Source organism: Hypoxylon fragiforme, assembly GCF_022984875.1.
Source record: "Hypoxylon fragiforme strain CBS 206.31 chromosome Unknown GGS25scaffold_7, whole genome shotgun sequence".
Classification (NCBI taxonomy): domain Eukaryota; kingdom Fungi; phylum Ascomycota; class Sordariomycetes; order Xylariales; family Hypoxylaceae; genus Hypoxylon; species Hypoxylon fragiforme.
In genome coordinates, this window is record NW_026054762.1 from 1,311,236 (window position 1) to 1,331,911 (window position 20,676).

At 48.3% G+C, this 20,676-nt stretch overlaps 6 protein-coding genes and 1 non-coding gene across 7 annotated transcripts; 6 read left to right on the forward strand and 1 right to left on the reverse strand.

Moving 5' to 3' along the window:
* Positions 1 to 2,689: 2,689 nt before the first annotated feature.
* Positions 2,690 to 6,837, forward strand: GGS25DRAFT_523639 (uncharacterized protein; the record flags this gene model as incomplete). Its single annotated transcript, XM_049264460.1, has 2 exons — positions 2,690 to 5,756; positions 5,813 to 6,837. The coding sequence occupies 2 exons, from the start codon at positions 2,690 to 2,692 to the stop codon at positions 6,835 to 6,837; spliced, it is 4,092 nt and encodes a 1,363-aa protein (XP_049114631.1).
* Positions 6,838 to 7,880: 1,043 nt separating this feature from the next.
* GGS25DRAFT_366941 (putative NEDD8 conjugating enzyme) lies at positions 7,881 to 9,332 on the forward strand. Its single transcript, XM_049258157.1, has 3 exons — positions 7,881 to 8,389; positions 8,450 to 8,537; positions 8,624 to 9,332. Exons 1-3 carry the CDS (start codon positions 8,369 to 8,371, stop codon positions 9,073 to 9,075), a joined length of 561 nt encoding a protein of 186 aa, XP_049114632.1. The 5' UTR covers positions 7,881 to 8,368; the 3' UTR covers positions 9,076 to 9,332.
* A 595-nt stretch (positions 9,333 to 9,927) lies between these two features.
* Positions 9,928 to 11,792, forward strand: GGS25DRAFT_367187 (ketol-acid reductoisomerase). The gene is made up of 5 exons (XM_049258158.1): positions 9,928 to 10,232; positions 10,290 to 10,321; positions 10,409 to 10,687; positions 10,741 to 11,408; positions 11,476 to 11,792. Exons 1-5 carry the CDS (start codon positions 10,028 to 10,030, stop codon positions 11,501 to 11,503), a joined length of 1,212 nt encoding a protein of 403 aa, XP_049114633.1. The 5' UTR covers positions 9,928 to 10,027; the 3' UTR covers positions 11,504 to 11,792.
* A 288-nt stretch (positions 11,793 to 12,080) lies between these two features.
* On the forward strand, positions 12,081 to 14,194 carry GGS25DRAFT_523642 (tryptophan synthase beta subunit-like PLP-dependent enzyme; the record flags this gene model as incomplete). Its single annotated transcript, XM_049264461.1, has 3 exons — positions 12,081 to 12,429; positions 12,794 to 13,177; positions 13,692 to 14,194. 3 exons carry the CDS (start codon positions 12,081 to 12,083, stop codon positions 14,192 to 14,194), a joined length of 1,236 nt encoding a protein of 411 aa, XP_049114634.1.
* On the forward strand, positions 13,411 to 13,502 carry GGS25DRAFT_t73. The gene has a single exon. It is a non-coding gene; the product is annotated as a tRNA-Asn (tRNA).
* Positions 14,195 to 14,490: 296 nt separating the features above from the next.
* On the reverse strand, positions 14,491 to 16,766 carry GGS25DRAFT_367319 (major facilitator superfamily transporter multidrug resistance). Its single transcript, XM_049258159.1, has 3 exons — positions 16,712 to 16,766; positions 15,927 to 16,581; positions 14,491 to 15,844 (listed from the first exon to the last, which is right to left on the reverse strand). Exons 2-3 carry the CDS (start codon positions 16,348 to 16,350, stop codon positions 14,544 to 14,546), a joined length of 1,725 nt encoding a protein of 574 aa, XP_049114635.1. The 5' UTR covers positions 16,351 to 16,581; positions 16,712 to 16,766; the 3' UTR covers positions 14,491 to 14,543.
* Positions 16,767 to 17,833: 1,067 nt separating this feature from the next.
* On the forward strand, positions 17,834 to 19,836 carry GGS25DRAFT_498979 (gamma-glutamyl phosphate reductase). Its single transcript, XM_049261738.1, has 2 exons — positions 17,834 to 18,365; positions 18,444 to 19,836. Exons 1-2 carry the CDS (start codon positions 18,065 to 18,067, stop codon positions 19,490 to 19,492), a joined length of 1,350 nt encoding a protein of 449 aa, XP_049114636.1. The 5' UTR covers positions 17,834 to 18,064; the 3' UTR covers positions 19,493 to 19,836.
* Positions 19,837 to 20,676: the final 840 nt, after the last annotated feature.

Genomic DNA, 20,676 nt, shown 5'->3' on the forward strand with positions numbered 1-20,676 from the left:
GATGGATGTAACGGTTATCTCTTCGGTGGTTGTAATTATCATGCTAATAGCTGGGTTGAAGACAAGAGATCAGCATCTGAAATATTATAGCTGGAACTTCCTATTGGTCAATGTGTGTTCGAGGTATTTGCTAACTTAGGTAGTAGAGCCGAATAGAATCTCCTCGGGACTTGAACTCTACCGCTACTGTGTAGTATGCATCGTTCTATCATCTAACAATGTGCTATGTAGATAGTGTCTTTGTTAGCAATATTATGACATGTAGGTATACCCGATAGTAGGGGACGTAATGGGTGATGATGTGCGCCTCACTTGGAGCTGTCAAGTAAGCTCTCTATTAACCTAACTAATTAGTTATGTAGGTTAGACAGCTAAAGGAGCTCAGGGCCTAAGTAGTAAGGTGAATAGAAAGGTCCACCTTTTGTAGTTCGTCTGCTTAGCGTTAGTGTAGTTATCATGTTAATCCATGAATGGATTCCGAGAGAGCGGGTTCCATATGTATGCTATTGGTCTATTCTAAGTACTATGTAGGTATACCTGCTGAAGTTAGCTTCAATTTTTGTACACATGTGCAGTACAAAGTCCTATGCAGTACGTACGTACTTGAAGTTACAATACGTTGTATAATACAACATATGTACATGTCTCACCCTTCCTGCCAAGGTAATTGGATGATGGTTCCATATTAGCCTTTCAAGGGACTATCCTTGTCTAATGCTAGGTACCTGCCTTTAGCTGCATCTTTTGGCTCTGGCACCTGCTTTTTCCACGGCTTCGGAACCGTTTGGGTAATATTCCATCCCTGCCAATTTTTTCTCAAGTCATCAAGCTTTGCCTATCGTGACTTAGCTCATAACTTCACACATGGCAAGAATGCCTGTCTTTCAGCGTCTGGTAGATTGCACTGGCAGATTGCACACAATGCCTAACGCTTGGATTGCTTGGATTGCTTGGGTTTCGCCGACCACGAGTATGTATGTATCGTATCGTATTGTACATACTACCTACACTAATTATCGAGTACGCGTAGGGGAACATTGAGCTTCAAGTTGAAGCTTGCACAGCTTACACATAACTACCTACCATCTAGGTTACACTGATTCTACAGTCCTACATACCTACTCAGGTACAGAATATCCTTGGATTCCTTCAATGTTCTCTTGCATACGTACTCCACATAATGCAGAAGGGGTTGATGCAGTAGCACAGTTACATGCATCCCGCGTCTTTCTCTGGATTCTCCGCGTTCGCTCATGTATGGATGGCTATCCCATCCCATGTCTGCAACTCCAAGAGGTGTATGTATGTACCTCCTAGGTTAGGTGGTTGTCTACATGTATCCTGGCGTCACGGTCTGGCCCTGACATCCCATGTCAAGTGGGTAATCATTACGGAGCACATCGCAAATCGCACATCGCACATACGACATCTGTAACTTGGTTGGTTGTAGGCTCTCTGTTTCTTTTTTTCTTTGCTTCTGGCATCTTGTTCGGCTTGTTTTACGACATGACACCACGTCTAAGTCTACCTGACCTTCGTCCTTTTGCTTTCCCTTCTTCGCGCGTCTCAGCTATAACGACAAATCTAGAACAGCCGTTAGACTTTTTTTATTTTTATTTTTATTTTTTGACTCGTCATTCTAATCTTCTACCCACTCCGTCTATTCTTGCGTCAGTGTTCTCTGGGGAAAACCCATCAATTACCCCGAATCTAATGCATATTCGACCGAGCGTCTCGTGCATCCAAGATAGCACAACACTTGCCGGCCCCGACTGTTAATTGATACACTAACAAGAGCGCGGACCTCTTGGATTCAAGTTGACATCCTGCCCATCACTTCTTTTCCCTTTTCAATTTTCTGTTTCGCGTTAGAATGTTCGCCAGTTCCGTGTCCAGGTAACGAGGTTGAGCTCTGTTTCTAACCTCCTGAATGGTAAGGCACCTACCTAGGTCAGGTATTTTCATACTCTTTTGAGCCAACTGTTTTGGGCCGATGGCTAATAACGAATGAGTTATAGAATTAAATTCATGGATAACTCGTACCTGTGCTTGGTATAGATATTCATATTTGTAGCATCGGTGCTTTCTAAATATTCTTGATATTCTTGTACACTATTATCAGTCTTCAGTTCACACCATCTCCAAAGATTCCCCTATTTTATCCCACAGCTGAGGTTAGTTCATTTTACTATTATACCATTTCATAATGTAATTCCTAGAGTCGGCTATACTCATATTTATCTTGAATATCTCTCAGTATGCCTGATGCCTGACACTAACAGAATTAGACCACCATTTCGTTTCCATTAGCAGTACAAGCTATCATTTCATCGTACATAGTACTTGGTATGTTCGGAATCATCCAAGCTCATGTCCAATCCCTGGTTTTCTAAATCTCAAGATAGGTTAGTGCTAATTGTGGAGTTAGTTGTATTAATGCAAATCCCATTCATTCACGTACATCGTCACTCTCTCGTACGCAGGTCAATCACCCCACTGCCAACAAGGGTATACATAGTGGAGCTGAGCGTTTGGACCCTTTCCTAAGATTGAACAAAAGACTGCAAATCCGGAGTCAATGCGAGCTTGTCTGCTCTGCTCTGTGTGTCTCATAGAAGCCAACCGCATCATATTCAACCGGGAAACCGGGCTGGATAGTGAACGACAGCAACACTAACCGGCAGCAATCATGGCTGTATGGGAAACCGAGGATGAGTTGGGCAGCGCTGCAGCAGCTTCATTGCCCACTCCAACCAATACGCCCTACCGGACTCCTTCACAACGATCAAAACGATCATCACGATCGCAACGATCGCGCCGCTCCGCCACACCTCCAGGTATCGCTTCCTCGCCTCCGCCGCCGCTACCAAGGGAAAACCTCGAGAAAAGTTCCAAAAGGTCTTCCAAAAGGTCTTCCAAAGATGTCACCATGGACGAATCCATCAGCATCTTAGACCCTCGCCGTTTTACACCTACCCTCCATGCAAACCTCGTGTCTGAAATATTGGCCCTGCGACGAGATCAGGAAGAGAAGCTTAAAATCATTGAAAGCCTTGAAACTTCACTGCATACTACCCGACAGGAACATGAGTCTCTGCAATCCAACTTGGCTAACACGACAAAAGAGGGTAGATCCCTGAAGCGGCAGCTAGCTCTTCTTGAAGGAGGAACTTCGTCAGCCTTAGGCGAATTAGCACGAGAACGTGACGAAGCAGTTGATTCGATAACCGAGACTAAGAGACGACTTGAGGTGGCACAGAAAAAGGTCCGAACCCAGGAGGAAGATTCACAAAGGGTCCATGACCTTTGGGCTAAGGACAAGGATGATTGGAACGAAGAAAGACGAAAATATGAGCGAAAACTACATGTAGCCGAAAGCCGGCTCAGGGTTGTACTCGAAGAAGTTGCTAATCTGCAAGCATCTCAGGTGAACGGGATCAACAATGGACCCGAGAGTGATGGTGAGGAAGGGGGGAAGGAGAATGATGGTGCTAGTGTACGGACAATGAGCCTGACTAACAGCAACCGATTCTCGATGATGAGCGGCCCAGGCATGGGCAAGATCAATGGCCATTGCCTTGCTGATGAGCTCAACTTCGATGACACGGATTACGAGACTGATCCTGATGGTCGCCAAAGTATCATCTCCCCCCCGAGACACAAGCGAAACCAGAGCCGGGATAGTATGATGTCGCGATCTCACCGGCGTAACCAAAGTAACGATGGTCCGGCACGTCCCGGCAGCATTATACGGAGCAGGATGTTCATGAACCAGACCGTGCTTGACAGGCTGGAGGGCGGAATTCGCGAAGACGACGAGTACCCTGTAGCATCTGAAAAGGTACAGTACACCGATACAGGTGTCCAATTCACTCCACCGTCGTCTCCAAAATTACCTCCTGCAAAGCCATCAACTCCAGAGCCTGTTTCAAGGAGCGAGAAGTCGATGGGGCTGGAGAGTCCTCGAACCGAGGGTGAAATCGAAGCAAACCAGAGTCGTAAGAGGGTGCAGCTCAACAGACCAGTACCAATAGAGCCCCAGAAGCCAGCAAAACCAATGGTATCAGCCGCATCTCAAACATTAGAGAATGTACCGCTACTGGTAACGTCTGCACCAATAATCGTGGAAACAAAGCCTCCTGTCGCCATCGTCTCCAGGTCGATTGCTATTCAGACTGATCCTACCCCCACAGCGAGGCAACTTACCCCGGAACCGCGCGCGATACCCAGCATTAGTATAATCCCGCCCACAAGTCGACCGTCAACACCACGCGAGCATCGCCTACCTCAGTATGTTAAAGATTTCGGATGCCAGGTTTCACTTTTGGAGTGGAAGCCTACAAACGAGGCTTCAGTTCAGACGGATGAGATCCGGATTGATAAGAGACTAGACAGATTGCCGCGCCATCTTCATCCATCTGCCATTTCATCACGGCCTTCATCCCCCACTGCTGCTTCATCGCTTGATGAGAACAAAATCTTTACTCCCGTTCCTGGACATGTCCCTCCACGAAACCCACGTCGTTTGGAAGGCAGACGAAGCTTCTCAGCTGATTTGCCGTCATCACCGCCAGATTCTCCCACGGCAACAGATGGGCTGGGTACACGAGATGCGTACCCTGGCAATAATGATGACGGTCCATTGTCGAATACTAAAGCACCAGTGAGGCGGCCACATCGTATTAGTAGCTTATTTGCCGGATTTGATGCCCAAAGCTCGGACGAGGTTGACGAATTCGATGGCGACCAGAGCGACTCGGAGTACCGCACAGCACTTGCCCCAAGACCTAAAACAGGGCCTGGTAAATCTGTCAAGCGTGTGTCTGCGAGCGCAGTCCCAGTCCCACACCTCACAGCGCCGGAGCAGACTAAAGCTACCCGGCATTCAACGAGCGCTATGAGCAGAGCCGGAGGTCCGGAGGTTCATAGCTCTTACCGCTTAGCTGATGCCCCAGAAGGTTTAGCAAAACCGTCGCTCAAATTAGCTACTCGAACATCGGATAGGACAGCTGCATATAGCACAGGCTCCCGAGCCAGCGTTATGCGGAAGTCAGCAATGATCCAGAGTGGCATTGCTTCACATCAGGGCCGTCCGCGAAGCCCCAGTATACCCGAAACGCGGGATCCGCCATTCCCTATCCCTACTAGGGCAAGTTCAAGAAAGCCACCTTTCAGCATCAGCGCTCCGAGTGACGGTCAACGTAGTCCGACGCGTAACGGCGAGGCCTCAAACCGTCGCGGTATGAGAAGCAGTACATATAGGACCAGTAGTATTCGCAAGGTTCGGTCTGCTGTCGTCTTGCCTCGAAACCAAAGGCACAGAAGGCAGAGCAGCCGCTCGCCGCCACCACTATCGCCATCAGAGGAGGGTCCTGAGAGCCCGCGCCTCCCCCCGCTTCCATCTAACGATATTACAACTCCTCGTCGTGATTATGGTCGAAATCGTGGCCACATGTCTCAACCCTCAACGAATACCGCCAATACTGAGAATACGAATATGGGTTCTGTTGGAAGCAACCAACAAACGTCGACGGTAGTAGATGCTATTGCGCAGACGATGGTCGGAGAATGGATGTTCAAGTATGTCAGGAGGCGTAAATCTTTTGGCGTAGCCGATGGTGGAGGACGTGGCGAGGAAAATAGCAATGACCGTCATAAGCGATGGGTATGGCTCGCGCCTTACGAGCGTGCAATCATGTGGAGTAGTAAGCAACCGGCGTCGGGCAATGCATTGATGGGCAAACCCGGCCGGAAATGTAAGCGATCTCGTAAACCCCCTACCCGGAACAAACGTCACTAACTCCTTCAGCAGTAATCATACAATCCGTGTTGGATGTCAAGGATGACAACCCTCCACCAAAGGGGGCTAGTCAAGTTTTCAACCGATCAATTCTAATCTTGACACCCGAGAGAGCATTGAAATTTACCGCGGCGACGGCCGAGCGACACTATCTCTGGCTGACATCGCTATCATTCCTTGCGCACTCACAACAGGAGGTTCCTGAGATCATCCCAGCAGTAAATCCGCCAAATATCGGACCAGCGCCGGGATTCGAGATGCCGCCTATCAAAACCAAAAGACCTGGTATCCGTGACTCGATAAGACTGACGAAGGGAAAGAACCCTGCCTTGGCGGGTCGCCATAATGGTGCTGCAAACAACAGACATATTGAGGAATCGCTAGCCTCGTTAAGAGAAGAGGCGCTTCCTCCATTACCAACCCACCAGCGGGAATTATCGCGCGATGTAGCAGAGCCACCTATGATCCCCCGATTCCATGACAGGTCAAATGATCGAGTACATGAACGGGCTAACCAAGTCGTTCTTCATGGGCGTAAGAGGAGTAATACGGGCGGCCATATTCCTCCACCCCTCTCATTCCGTGGCTTCTCTGGACCGGCAAGTCATAGTACTTCTTACCATGCCTCTACCAACAGCACGGCGGGTAATAGTGTGGGCACCGCTGGCTCATCGGATATATATCAATCACAAGGCTCCACCAATATGACCTGGGGCATGAGCACAGCTGGTTCCCAGCGGACGTCGGAAGCATCATCACGCCAGACAGGCAATTTCTTCGAGGCTATTGGTACCGTGCGGATGGAGGCTTTCATTAGTCCGTTGACGTTTCCCAAATTCGAAGAACATCCAGATGAAGAAGAGGAGTGGCGATACAGAGCGCGCAGACGAAGTAAGGATGCTCGTCGGCGCCGTAGCCGCAGTAGACATCGGGATAGCTATGTTTCCCGTGGTACGCGCGGTACAGATTCCTATTACGCTGGAAGTAGGGCAGGGGAAGAGGACTACTTCCGAGACGACCCTTTCAAGGGATTCTAAGTGCTTAGTATCCTTTCTACTGATTTGCCTACATATTCATCATTGGTATTTGAATATGCAGATACCCTAAAATTCACTATGTCGGTTGGGCAAGCGGGACCACTGGGTAGGGAAACAACCTTGGAAGGAAGTAAGGAAGGGAATCGGATTGTATCTATATTTGTCCATCGGAGTTATTGGAGTTCTGCGTGTCCAATTCACCTACAAAATCTTTGCCGAAAAGATCGGTGTACGAGTACGACACTTGCCATTCACTTTCACTTGGTCATCTTTTTATGTCACATTTATATACCAGAAAACCCTTGTGAGCACTCGCAATTCTGTTTAGCGAATGCATTCTTGTATTATAAACTTACCTGTCACCCTTCTGGACCATTCTATCTTCTTTCTCTTTTTTTTGAATTTTCCTTTTCTTCTCTTCTCTTTTTCTTTTTTCTCTTCGGGGTCTGGAAAGGGAGGGAACTGAAACCTTGAGGATGGGATTTGAAGAAGGTAAAACAGGCCTGGAAGGCGGTAGGATAAGCCTGTGTTATCAAGTGAAGGCTTACATACATATGTAGGAAGCAAGGAGGCAAGGAAGTAAAACTAGAGAAGCATCCGGCTTGGGTCTCAGGGCCAATTTTTGAGGAGATGGCGAAGGGAAATCTTGAGACATTCTGTGTGAACAGATTCTAGCCTTGATGTATACATACATACTTGGGTACCTAAGTTAGTAGCTAGAAAGAAGAAGAACAAAGATATCCTCAGAAATGAGCCCATTTATATGCATATGCATACGTGCTCTTACAATAGTAGTAAGTTGTATCTCATAGTTGTATACCTGCTAAGTACGGGTCTGGTGTTATTACGTAATCTGACCAATGGCTACTAACCTTAGTCACTTCCAGCCTCAAGAGATAGATTCCTTACTTTTTAATATAGAATAAAAGCAACTAGATTACCAGTCATTGTGATCTATGTATATGATATGGGCGTCCTAAATCACAGTGTTGGCAACTGGGGAACCTGGTAAGACATTTTGGCCATTGCCACGATTCGCGCAATAAAACGGTATATAACGTTATTGATGAGCCTTAATCATCCTTATCAGCCCCTCAAAATTTATGTATGTATTCAAGTTGTACATATATATGTACATGTCAACGGTGCAAACATACTAGGTACTAGGTACCTTCGCGGTTCAAATTCAATTGTTGCCTGAGCTTGCCATCGATGGATTTAATTATCATCCGCTCCACGGCACGAGACATCATTGCTCTTTCTTATAACTTATAGCTTTTGACCCGCGATATACATATAACTTGACTTATGCAACCGACCTGGGCAGTAAATCGTATATCCCATATTCTAATCTCGCATTCTCCAGCGATTATCATTCAAGTTTATTCTTGATTGTTACCCTTCCTTTTCTTACTCGACCACCAACAACGCCGAACTCCGAATCTAGTTACTCACCCGCCTGACTTGATATAACCTCACAGCGAGCCATCCTCCCAAACACAAACGCTGTATTTGCGTTATAGCTGCCAATATGTTAAAGCTTTGGTCTATGGTACTTCTAATTCCCTAGTACTGTCTCATTATACCACATGTTCTAATAGCATCCTCGCAGAAATCAGCCCAACAAAAGGCGGAAAATGCTGATGGTGCAGCCGGCAAGAAAAAGAAGGTTACCTCAGCCCAACTGCGGGTACAAAAAGGTAAGCACTCATCTTCAACTTGACCACTGAAAATATCTACAAGAATTCGGCCTACTCACTATCGTTTCATTCTCCCCGGCGCACAGATCTCTCCGAACTCTCCCTAGGCACAACCATGAAGACGATATTTCCCGACCCCGACGACATCCTCCACTTCATACTCGAGATCACGCCAGACGAGGGAATCTACTTGGGGGGCAAGTTCACATTTACGTTCACCATGGGCCCCAACTATCCACACGAGCCTCCGAAGGTCCTCTGCCAGGAGAAGATTTACCACCCTAACATCGACCTTGAAGGCAAGGTTTGCCTGAACATCTTACGAGAGGACTGGAAACCGGTCCTGAACTTGAATGCCGTTATTGTCGGCTTACAGTTCTTGTTCCTCGAGCCCAACGCCTCGGACCCGTTGAACAAAGAAGCAGCAGATGATTTGCGCCTAAGTCGCGATACCTTTCGTCGGAACGTACGCTCTTCTATGGGTGGAGGTACAATACGCGGGGTTACTTATGACGTGGTCGCAGTCAATCGAATCTAGCAGAACCCAGACTATATGGCTTGACAACAAACTATGTTGTCACTGCAACAATCGTATCTACATCTACTTCGACCGTATGGGCCTGGGTACAAACAACCTGGCAATAGTAAAAGCTTCGTGCAGGGTAACCGGGACCGGTGGAAGGGAATATCGTGGCACTCAGGCTAGTGCTGCCCTGAGTGCATTACAGCGCGCACCCGAGAGGATAGAGAGGAGGTTTTCTTAGATGAAGACTTCGAGGAAGACTGCTACCCTTATCTCAGTATCTCATAGCCCTGAGATGATACACAGCACACGACACACGACATATGACAGACTCGGATAATTACCTGGTAGGCAGGGCACCGGATAAGGGACGCATTGCGAGGTACCACAGCAAGGTATTAAGTAAATAGATACCCTGGCTAGCAAGCATCAAACATGGAGAGATTTATAACATTATAACACGCATGGATTCTGTCCATAATTGTCAATGTTTTTGGGAGAGTAGGCATATATATTCGTGAGTTATCGTTACATATGTCCATCAATGATATGGATAGTTATATCCATGGATGTATGGATGTACCTAATGTTCTGAAGTATGTACATAACTACATATGTACATCTAGGTAGGTACATTGGTACAGATCAAGTGTTTCGCCATATATGCACCCCAGGCCCACTCTTCAACTTGCCCGGGCCGGGTTTTGCCCCACCATTCATGGCGGGCAAAGGTTTTGATTCGACTCATCGCCGAAGTCGCAGGTTAAGGTGTAGCTTCCCAGACCCTGGAAAGAAAAAAAAATTCAGTTGAAAGTAAAAAAAATAAAAAATAAAAAATAAAAAAAAATCTTTAACTGAAAAAGCCAAGCGCAAATTGTAGCCTCTCAAATAAGATCTACCCATTGAGTGTCTTCTCCCCCATCATTCAAATCCATTTTCCCTCTATATTCTTTTTCTTCATCCCACGATGGCTTCTAGAGGTTTTTCTAAGGCTCTTCGTAGCCAATTGGCCCGTCGTGTGGCCTCGCCTGCTGTTCAGAGACGCTCTTTCGTCGTGGCGTCTAACCTCACCAGAGCTACCCCCACCGCCCGTGCTGCTCTCAACGGTTTGCAACAACAGGTCCGTGGTGTCAAGACCATTGACTTCGCTGGAACACCTGAGGAGGTCTATGGTAAGTTGAATTGGTAATCTGTGGTCTATATAAACCACTGCTAAGGCTGTTTTGCAGAGCGTGCCGACTGGCCCAAGGAGAAGCTCTTGGTAAGTACTCGAATATTAAACCACCAACATATCTTTATGCCTACATATTAGGAAGGTAGATATCTGGTCGCTAACACCTTTGAAAAGGACTACTTCAAGAACGACACCCTCGCACTCATCGGCTACGGCTCCCAGGGTCACGGCCAGGGTCTTAACCTCCGTGACAACGGCCTGAACGTCATCATCGGTGTGCGAAAGAATGGTCAATCGTGGAAGGATGCTCAACAGGACGGCTGGGTTCCCGGCAAGAACCTTTTCGAGGTTGACGAGGCCATCTCCAAGGGTACCATCGTCATGAACCTACTCAGCGACGCTGCCCAGAGCGAGACATGGCCCGCCATCAAGCCCCAGCTGACCAAGGGCAAGGTGAGCGAGTTATGAGTCATCTATACTATAAAACAAGCATTGACATTTGGCAGACCCTATATTTCTCCCATGGTTTCTCCCCCGTCTTCAAGGACGTTACCAAGGTCGATGTCCCCAAGGACATTGATGTCATCCTCGTTGCCCCCAAGGGCTCTGGCCGAACCGTTCGATCGCTCTTCCGTGAGGGTCGTGGTATCAACTCTTCCTACGCCGTTTTCCAGGATGTCACCGGTAAGGCCGAGGAGAAGGCTCAGGCCCTAGGTGTTGCTGTTGGCAGTGGTTATCTCTACAAGACCACCTTCGAGAAGGAGGTCTACTCCGACTTGTACGGTGAGCGTGGCTGCCTGATGGGTGGTATCCACGGTATGTTCTTGGCCCAATACGAGGTACTCCGAGAACGTGGCCACTCTCCCAGCGAGGCCTTCAACGAGACCGTTGAGGAGGCCACCCAGAGCTTGTACCCTCTGATCGGCGCCAATGGTATGGATTGGATGTACGAGGCCTGCTCTACCACTGCCCGACGTGGTGCCATCGACTGGACCCCCAAGTTCAAGGATGCCCTGAAGCCCGTCTTCAACTCTCTATACGACTCCGTTCGTGACGGTTCCGAGACCAAGCGATCGCTCGAGTACAACAGCCAGAAGGATTACCGACAAAAGTTTGAGGCGGAGATGGAGGAGATCCGCGGTATGGAGATCTGGAGGGCCGGCAAGGCTGTTAGGTAAGCATTGACATGTTCAGGAGTTACCTTGTTGTTGTACCAAATTACTAACCTTTTTACTTTGAAGATCTCTCCGACCTGAGAACCAAAAATAAGCTGGATCTGGTGTCTAAATAAAGGGAAACCAAAAAAAGGGTAGTATATCGGAACGGTCAATATAAAATGGCGACGGCATATTCCCCGGGGTAAAAGGAAAGAGTCATTGTAACTTGTATTCAGGATTCGCCGAAGGTTTATCACTCTCTTACGAGGATCTTTCGGGACGCAGATCTAATAGTTCAGGGCTTCGTAGTTGCAGTGCATTTTATTGAAGTTTGTTCCAAATGAATCATCATCGTTTTGTCCTTTCCTGTCCTATATTGTCCTGCGCTCTTCCTATGGGTGCTACCTAGTACTTACTATCCGTATCCTACATGCTAAAATGAATTAATCGTTCTTTTTCTCCGTTATCGGACTCGGATAATAAATTGTATCATTTTGACTGGTTCGAGAATCATCTTGCAAGTCTTCGTCTTGCGCACTAGAACACTTTCTCTTTTTATTTGACTACTCTTTACTATTTAAACCCTTAAGTACATACCTAGTATCAACCTAAAATAGAAGAAGAATATCGGAAAAAGGAAAGACAAGAAAAGAAGAGAAGAAAAAGAAGAAGAAAAAAGAAGAAACGAAATGGCAGACCCCTCAACAAGCCCGCCCCTAACCCGGGCATCGGTGCAGGAGGCGCGCGAGCTCATCCGGCCCTTCGTGCACCAGACGCCCGTGATGACCAGCTCTTCGCTGTCGGCGCTGGTGTCGGAGAGGATAACAGGCGGAGGAGGTGGCGGAGGAAAGGGAGGGGAAGGGGGGACGAAGAAGAAGAGGCCGAAGGTGCGGCTCTGGTTCAAGTGCGAGAACTTCCAAAAGGTGGGCGCGTTCAAGGCGCGAGGCGCGTTCCATGCGATCGAGAGGCTTAAGAAGGAGCCGGGGTGGTGGGGGGAAGGGGGGAAGTGGGAGAGGGGCGTTGTTACGCATAGTTCTGGTTTGTGCTGGTTTCTTTTTTTCTTTTTTTTCTACTTTTGTTCCCCTTCTTTTTTTTTATTACCCTTTTCTTGAGAGGTTTGGGCTTTGGAAGCTGTGATGGAAGGGGGATAGGGGAGGGGAGGCGGGGGAAGGTAGCGAATACTTGGTTGCATACGGATTACCTGCACGTGCTGTGAAGAAAAGAGAGTGAGCATACGATGAGGGAAGCGTTAACAGCGGGATCCAGAAAGGCGGGAGCAGAAGGGGTATATGTGAGAAGAATCATCCATTCAGCAGACTAAGCCTAGATACCCAGAACCTCTCTCTCTCTCTCTCTCTCGCTACACACAAGAAGAACACAGAGCTAACAGCTTCCAAAAAAGGCAACCACGCCCAAGCCCTCGCGCTCGCCGCCCGCGCCAACAACATACCCGCGCACATCGTCATGCCCTCCATCTCGGCGGCCCCCAAGATCGCCGCGACCAAGGGCTACGGCGCGCGCGTCGTCTTCAGCGGCAGCACGAGCGTCGAGCGCGAGGCCGTCACCGCGCAGGTCGTGCGGGACACGGGCGCGCGCCTCGTGCCGCCGTACGATCATCCGGACATCATTCTGGGGCAGGGGACGCTCGGGCTGGAGTTCCAGGAGCAGGTTGAGGGTATGATGCGGGAGGGGGGTGCGTATGGGTTTGGGGGAGGAGGGAGGAAGGGGAAGAAGAAGAGGAATAAGGGCTTGGATGTTATTCTGGCGCCGTGTGGTGGTGGTGGGAGTAAGTTCTCTCTTTTTTTTTCTTTTTCTTTTTCTTTTTCATCTTTTCCCTTTCCGTTCCCCTTTTCACTTTTGTCAGATTGTTTTCTTTTTTCTTTTTTCGTTTTCTACGCCATTTCGGTTTTCTAGCGTTCGCGCCGCCACCAAAAAAAAAAGTTTCGATTCACCTATGGTAAGTAAGCCCAGCCGCACCATAATACAAGAACTAGTTTAGCAGTGGATTCTAGCATCAATTGCCCATTGGCCCAGTGGTAAAGGCGTCTGACTGTTAGTTACAGCAAAGCAGCTAAATCAGAAGATCCCTGGTTCGACCCCAGGATGGGCAGTTATCTTTTTAGCTTTTTTTGTTCTTTTTTCACTTTTTATCATTTTACTTTTTGTGCTTTTTTGCTTTGCGATCTTCATCCAACCCATTCATTCATTCATTCATTCATCCAAGCCTCTTTCTTTCTTACCTTCCGTCCTCCACGCACTCACTTCAAACAAACTAACCCCCTCCCCCCCTCCAAACCCAGTGCTCTCCGGCGTAGCCCTCTCCTGCGCCGACACCGGCATCCTCGTCTTCGGCACCGAGCCCTCCTTCCAAGGCGCCGACGACGCCAAGCGCGCCTACCAGTCCCCCGAGGGCGCCCGGATCCCCGCCGTCTCCTCGCTGACCATCGCCGACGGCCTGCGCACGCCCGTCGGCGCCCACCCGTGGTCCGTCATCTACGAGCGCCGCCTCGTCGCCGGCTTCTACAGCGTGACCGACGCGCAGATACGGCGCGCGCTGCGGCTCGTCTACGAGAGGATGAAGATCGTCGTGGAGCCGAGCGCGGCCGTGCCGTTGGCGGTCGCGCTGTACGATGGGGAGTTTGGGGAGTGGTTGGAGAGGGAGGTGGGTGGTGATGATGAGGAGGAGGGGGATGGGGAGGGGGAGGGTTTGGATGTGGGCATCGTGTTTAGTGGTGGGAATGTTAGTTTGGAGGCTTTGGGGAAGTTGTTTGCTGAGGAGGAGGAGGAGGAGGAGGGTTCTTAGTAGGTATCTAGATGTAGGGTAGATAGGTACGTAGGTATGTAGGTACTCATGCGCATTCAAAGGTTGGCATCCAAACCTCGACTGTGGTTCAAGGGGAAAAGCTGCATTGGGACGCTTCTTAGACCTCTATCTAGCATTTACGTACAGGCCCGGGAAATAAAAGTAACTAACACGCTATGCTACCTAACCATCTACCCGCTGAACGCTGTAAAGATACTCAGCCAAGATGGAAATATCTCATAATTCATTACCTAGGTAGGTACCCAAGTAGACACCAAGCCGGTGTACATCGTGAATAGGAGCAGAGCTTTAGCCAAGCTCCATTAGATTTTAAATAGGTATATTTCATTCATTGACTGAGAGCCTTATCCATCTGCTCCCTCCACTTGCGACTGTTCTTCCTCAAGAACCACAGACACGCGTTCCCGCTTATCCAAGCGATCAACCCCACCGCCGTCATCAGCCATCCTATGCCTATAGCGTCGATGAGAGGCTGTCCTATTATACCACCGGTGCAGCTGAAGATGTTCCTCACAAAGTTGTTGAGTGCAACGCCGCTGCTGCTGCGCCGCGGCATGAATTCGGTGAGCATGGTGGTGACGGCACTGAAGACGAGCATACTGCCCACGCCGAAAAAGAAGTGAGCCACCGACGGCGCTGTCCAGTGGATGCCGTATTGGAGCGTCCAGCCAGACCATATTAATGCCCCGGGATACAGCGTAGCAGATATCCAGGTATTTTCGCGCATGCGGTCTTCCGGGAGAAAAATGAGCTTCCCGTTGGCATCGTATCGTTGCGCTTTCTCCGCTGCTCGAACCATGATCCGGTCGGTCCATCGCCCGCCTACGATAGACGCTACAAAGTAACCCGACGAGCCAGGTATGTATAAAAGCCCTATAGTGATCGCTGGGAAGTTGTAAGGCGGCTGCGAGAAGGCGGATTGGATCGCAATATTAAGTACGTATAATGACCCGAAAGTGATAGCAGCGAAGTAGACAGTTATGGCTACAGCAGGAAACCGCAAGTACGTAATTATCTCAAGCGGGTCGAGGAAACATCGTTTCAGCCATATGGCTGCTTTCTTAGTGTGCACCTGCACGGAGCGTGTGGTAGAAACCCGCGTTAGGCCATCCGAGTTGGACGGTTCGATGGCAGCCGCAGGTTTACGCTTGGCCAGAGTCTCCGGTATGCAAAATAGAACGAGGATAAAGACGAGTGCTCCGTATGCTGTTAGAAACCACACGGTACTCCTCCAGCCGAAAGCTTCTGTGAGGGCTCCGCCGCAGATGGGTGCTAAAAGCGGTCCCATTAATGGTCCGAGGTAGAAGAAGCCCATGGCACGGCCACGCTCCCGAGATTCCCATATGTCGGCGATGGTCCCCGCCCCCACGGCCTGTACGGAAGCGGCGGCCCCACCCGACAAGACACGGAACACAATGAGCATGCTGATATTAGTACTTAAGCCGCTCAGTAGAGAGAAAACAACATTCAAGAAGAATGATGAGAGATAGATGCTACGACGGCCGAGAGTTTCGGAGAACGAAGACCACCAGAGCGGGAAGATGGACATGGCTAGCATGTACAACGCTACCGTCAGGTTCACTATCGTTGGCGATGCGTTGAGGTCCTTCGACATTTCCGGCAAGGCAGCTAATAGGATCTCGGTAAGCCGCCTAATATTTATTGGCCAAAGGAGCTGCTATAATATAGCGGGAGGTATCTAGGTGCTTACGATAGAAGATGGCAGAGCCCATCGGAGCGGCGCACGCTGCCAATGCTACAAAGACAGTTATTGTCCATTTGATCCTGTTTGGGTAGTCGTAAGGGTGCTCGACCTCCGGGACAAAGGTCAACTGCGCAAGGAGACCTCGTCGTTCCAATCTTGGCACTATAGACAGCGGCCTAGACCGAGCAGATGACGCTCTAGATGCGGCCCGTTCCTTCGGCGCAGCAGCGGCGGCCTCCTCATCTGCTGGGACTCCATTCGGGGTCAGGAGCTGCTCCGGGATAATATCTATAGATCTAGATCTATGTTCCAAATTACGGTCTGTGGTGGTTATAGACGACGCAGTCTCCTCATCTTCTGGGCGTGCCCCATCCCCACGCAATTGGGTGTTATTGGTGCTGTCGTCTATCTTTTCCGACTTGAAAGTCATATTCGACAACTTCTATGGTGCCAAGCAGTGAGGACCAGACAAGATTGAACGAGCCCGCTGAGCTGGGCGTAGTAAACCGATATCGGTGAAGTAGAACAAGAAGGTCTATGATCGAATATTACGACATAGACTTCGGCGGGGTGTCTTGTAGTGCGCTGTAGTGGGCGATCCTAAGAATATTATATCCAATTGCCGAGGCGGTAAGATTCCAAGATCCCTAAAGTCCCAAAACTTGTAGGTAGACGGGAATAGTGAATAGGTAAGATGTGAATATGGGCAAGTGAGTAGAGAGAATGATACGATGGGGTTGCCAAGGGGATGAATGGTAATTTTACATGTACTATTTTACCCAAATACCTACCTAATAACTATCGAGTTTGCCATCTACCACTCAGATAGACGGGGAGCCTAGAATTGCTATAATGAGAAGAACAAAAGCTTGTTTGTCCAAAAAAGCTGGGCGATTTCACTACTTGAGCTTGGGTGGGGAACAATGGAATGGTTGCAGATTCAAGCAGAAATGAGCAAGACCGAGCATCGCTCCTGTGTGTGTGTAAGCCCGAAGACCCGAGATGATGAGCGCAGGTCAGTGATTCTAGGAAATCTGTTCGGCTAGAAACTCCGACACGACAAGTTCTTAGCCGGCAGCAGAAGCGACTCACACGTTGGCCTATGAAGCCGCATTATCGCAGTGATTTTTGGCATGGTGACATCGATACGGATGCATGTTAGCATTGGTTGGTCCTGCAAACTTATTATCCATGTCTGTGCTGAATTTTTGACCGGCAGAAATTTCCTAACGGCACATATTTGCATAACCGTTTCCGAAGATGTCTTAACCTACTCACCTACCTACTACGCCTCCATCGCCGCTATATTGAGGCTATGTTCCTTGCCGCAGGGTTATGAAACATAGACTATTCTGTATTAATTACCTAACACCTATCTATAGCGTGTGTAGCTCTTCGGAAACGGGTTCCCGGACGGCCAGGCGGATGGGTAGAAAGAGGAATGGAACAAGAAGAACGGGCTCCGCGGCGGGCGTGAAAGGCGTTGTGGGTATTTGGGTAAGAACCTATCTAGGTATGTAGTATATTGAATAGAACGAACGAAGAGTGATAGAGACAGTATTGGAATTTTAAGTATAAGAAATGGTTGACTATAATAGCGAGGTATGTCAGATTAAAGAATCCAAGTTCAACATTGAATGTTAAAGATCGGATGTTGAAAATTGAAGATTAAAGATTGAAGATTGAATTAATGATATATTACAGTTTAACTTCGTACATGTACAAAAGTGTGGAACTTTGAACTTTCAATTGTCCGAACCGTAACTGCAGGTGCCCTGTAAATGGATCAAACCAAGCTTTGGAGGCTGAAACTCCACTGTAGATACTAAGGTACCTGCTAGAAGCCGTATCTGTGGCTTGCCTTTTTAAAACGGGCCCCTATGTAGGTCAGGCTTCTCCCGCAACTTGAAATCTTTGAATTTAAACTGCTGTGGCAGTCACTAGACTCACTACTACATGGTACGCTACTACACTACCCTAGGTATTACATACACTGCCTGGCACTATACTGCATAATCTTGATACCATACCCAATACCTAAAGTACATATAGGAGTCAGTACTACTGGTGGCGCCCAATATAGTACATTCTAATCCATGTCCACTGTGAATAGTACCTACATATAGGTACTAGGTAGTTCGGCAATGTCCCTGACAAACGCATCTCCTTCCGATGCTGCTAAGGCGGCCAAAGAAGCATCCCATGTTCTTGCTACCCTGTCTGAGGATGCAAGGAATGATGCCTTGACTGCCATTCATGCTGGCTTGGCTGCAGCTAGAGATGAGATCCTCGCTGCAAACGCCCGTGATCTGGAAGTCGCCCGCTCAGCCGCAGCACATGGCCAGTTGAGCCCCAGTTTGGTTTCTAGATTAGATCTTGGAAAGAAGGGGAAATGGGAGGATATGCTAAAGGGGATATTGGATGTGCGAGACCTTGAGGATCCCGGTGAGTCAACATTTTTTTCCACTTTGATACTAAGTACTAGATGCTATGCACTCATATAACTTACTAATACCATCAAAGTTGGCAAGATCACCTTAAGGACCAAACTTGATGATGGGCTCGAGTTGACACGGGTCACCTGTCCCATCGGTGTTCTCTTAATCATCTTTGAGGCACGGCCAGAAGTCATTGCGAACATCGCCTCCCTTGCAGTCAAGTCAGGAAATTCTGCTATTTTGAAAGGTGGCAAGGAGTCGACCGAGTCCTTCGTGGCGATCTCCAAAGTCATCTCTGCCGCACTTGATCAGACAAAGGTTCCCAATGGCGCAATCCAGCTCGTCACCACAAGAGATGTAATCCCTCAGTTATTGGACCTAGACCAGTATATCGATCTTGTCATCCCCCGGGGTTCTAATGAACTTGTTCGGTATATCAAATCCAACACCAAAATCCCGGTTCTCGGCCATGCTGATGGCCTATGCTCCATATTCCTCGAACAATCGGCAGATGCAAAGATGGCAGCAGATGTAATTGTCGATTCCAAGACTAGCTACCCGGCCGCCTGCAACAGTCTAGAGACATTACTGGTTCAGGAGTCTGCTCTGAGCACAATCCTCCCCCAGGTAGCCGCAGCCCTGATTGAGAAGGACGTCGTTCTGCGCTGTGACCCCAAGACCAAAGCATCGCTTTTTAACAAACTACCTCCTAATCTTGTTGAAAAGCTTGAAGACGCCCAAGAGGTTGACTTCGACACCGAGTTCCTTAGCCTTACGCTTGCAATTAAAGCGGTGGCAGATGTACACGAGGCAATCTCTCACATCAACACCCACGGCTCCAAGCACACAGACGTGATCTTAACCAGTTCCGACGAACTGGCTGAGCAGTTCATGTCCAGCATAGATGCTGCGGGCGTGTACTGGAATGCCTCTACTCGCTTTGCCGATGGCATGAGGTATGGCTTCGGCACAGAAGTTGGTATCAGCACAAACAAGATCCACTCCCGGGGCCCCGTAGGTTTGGAGGGGTTAATGATCTACAAATACAAAATCCGGGGGCAAGGTCACACGACAGCAGCGTACGGTGAAGGAGAAGGGAAGAAGAGTTACAAGCATGAGAAGCTTCCTTTGTAAAGGGTTGTGTTCAATGGCTGATATATTAAAAGGTATCATGGAGTCTAAAAGTATAGTATGTCGGTGAACGAATAGGGAGGGTCGTTGAAAATAAAACCCCTTGTGAGGAAAGAGTAGCAATCTAACTTACACCATACCTACCGAATTTTCGGCTCTTCTTTACCATGCTACAATACATCACAAACTGCGAACAAAATCACCATAAGTCCCATATCTTTTCTTGGGTACTAAGCAAATGCTGAAGGCAAATGACAGAATAGTAGGTAGCGTAGGCTAAGCTTCCATTGTTTAGTAGCTCAGTAAAGAGCATATGATATAATAGATCATAACATTACCTAGCTTCTCTAAAATACGCTCTGAAATTCCCTCTATACCCATCGCCATAACCCTAAAGAGTGGCCTCTAACTCGTATACTAGGTAGGCAAGTATAAAGCAGTGAGCGCCTGCATTGACAAAGGTTTCTTCGTAAACAGTATAATGGCTACCTAGGCACTTTACATCCGTTCACACAAATTGAGTAGCAGATGACGTTCTACTCACTTGGGCAGGTAAGTATAGATTAGACATATAGCTAGCTACCTTGATAAATTTGGGACTGTTCTAATAAATAATATCTTCAAGATGGAACAACGAACTCGAATGGTTGTATGAGCGTCACATGACATTAGTATAATCACCACACGGAATCAAGAGGCTAGATATCATTGGTAAGTTTCTCCCTGCTTGTAATTATTGGATACCTAGTATGAATACCTAGGTACCCTAACGTTGAATGGGAAGGCGATCCAAAGCACGTTGTTAATTAATAGCCTTTCAGAGCAACTAGAGGTTCCAGTAACTTCCAAGAGACTCCCACCTTTGATACCAACGAGAATGAGTGGCATGGAAGCTCAATGCACCTCTCCGGATTAAGAGGTTTCCCCGCGTTGCACATTCTATAGCGTTGAGGCTATTCATACCGATGGCATAGCGGGATTGTCGCTCAAACCCTGCCTTAGGAAGGTATCACAGTCGAATCAAGTGCCTTACAGCAGACCGAGTCGGCTACTGCGGCAATAGACATAATCAACTATGCTATGGCGTACACATACCGGTACTAGATTCTACCTTGGGTTTTAAAGGTATGCTTCGCAGCCCGATGACATACACGACGAACCCGATCTTAGCCGTCTAAAACATTCAC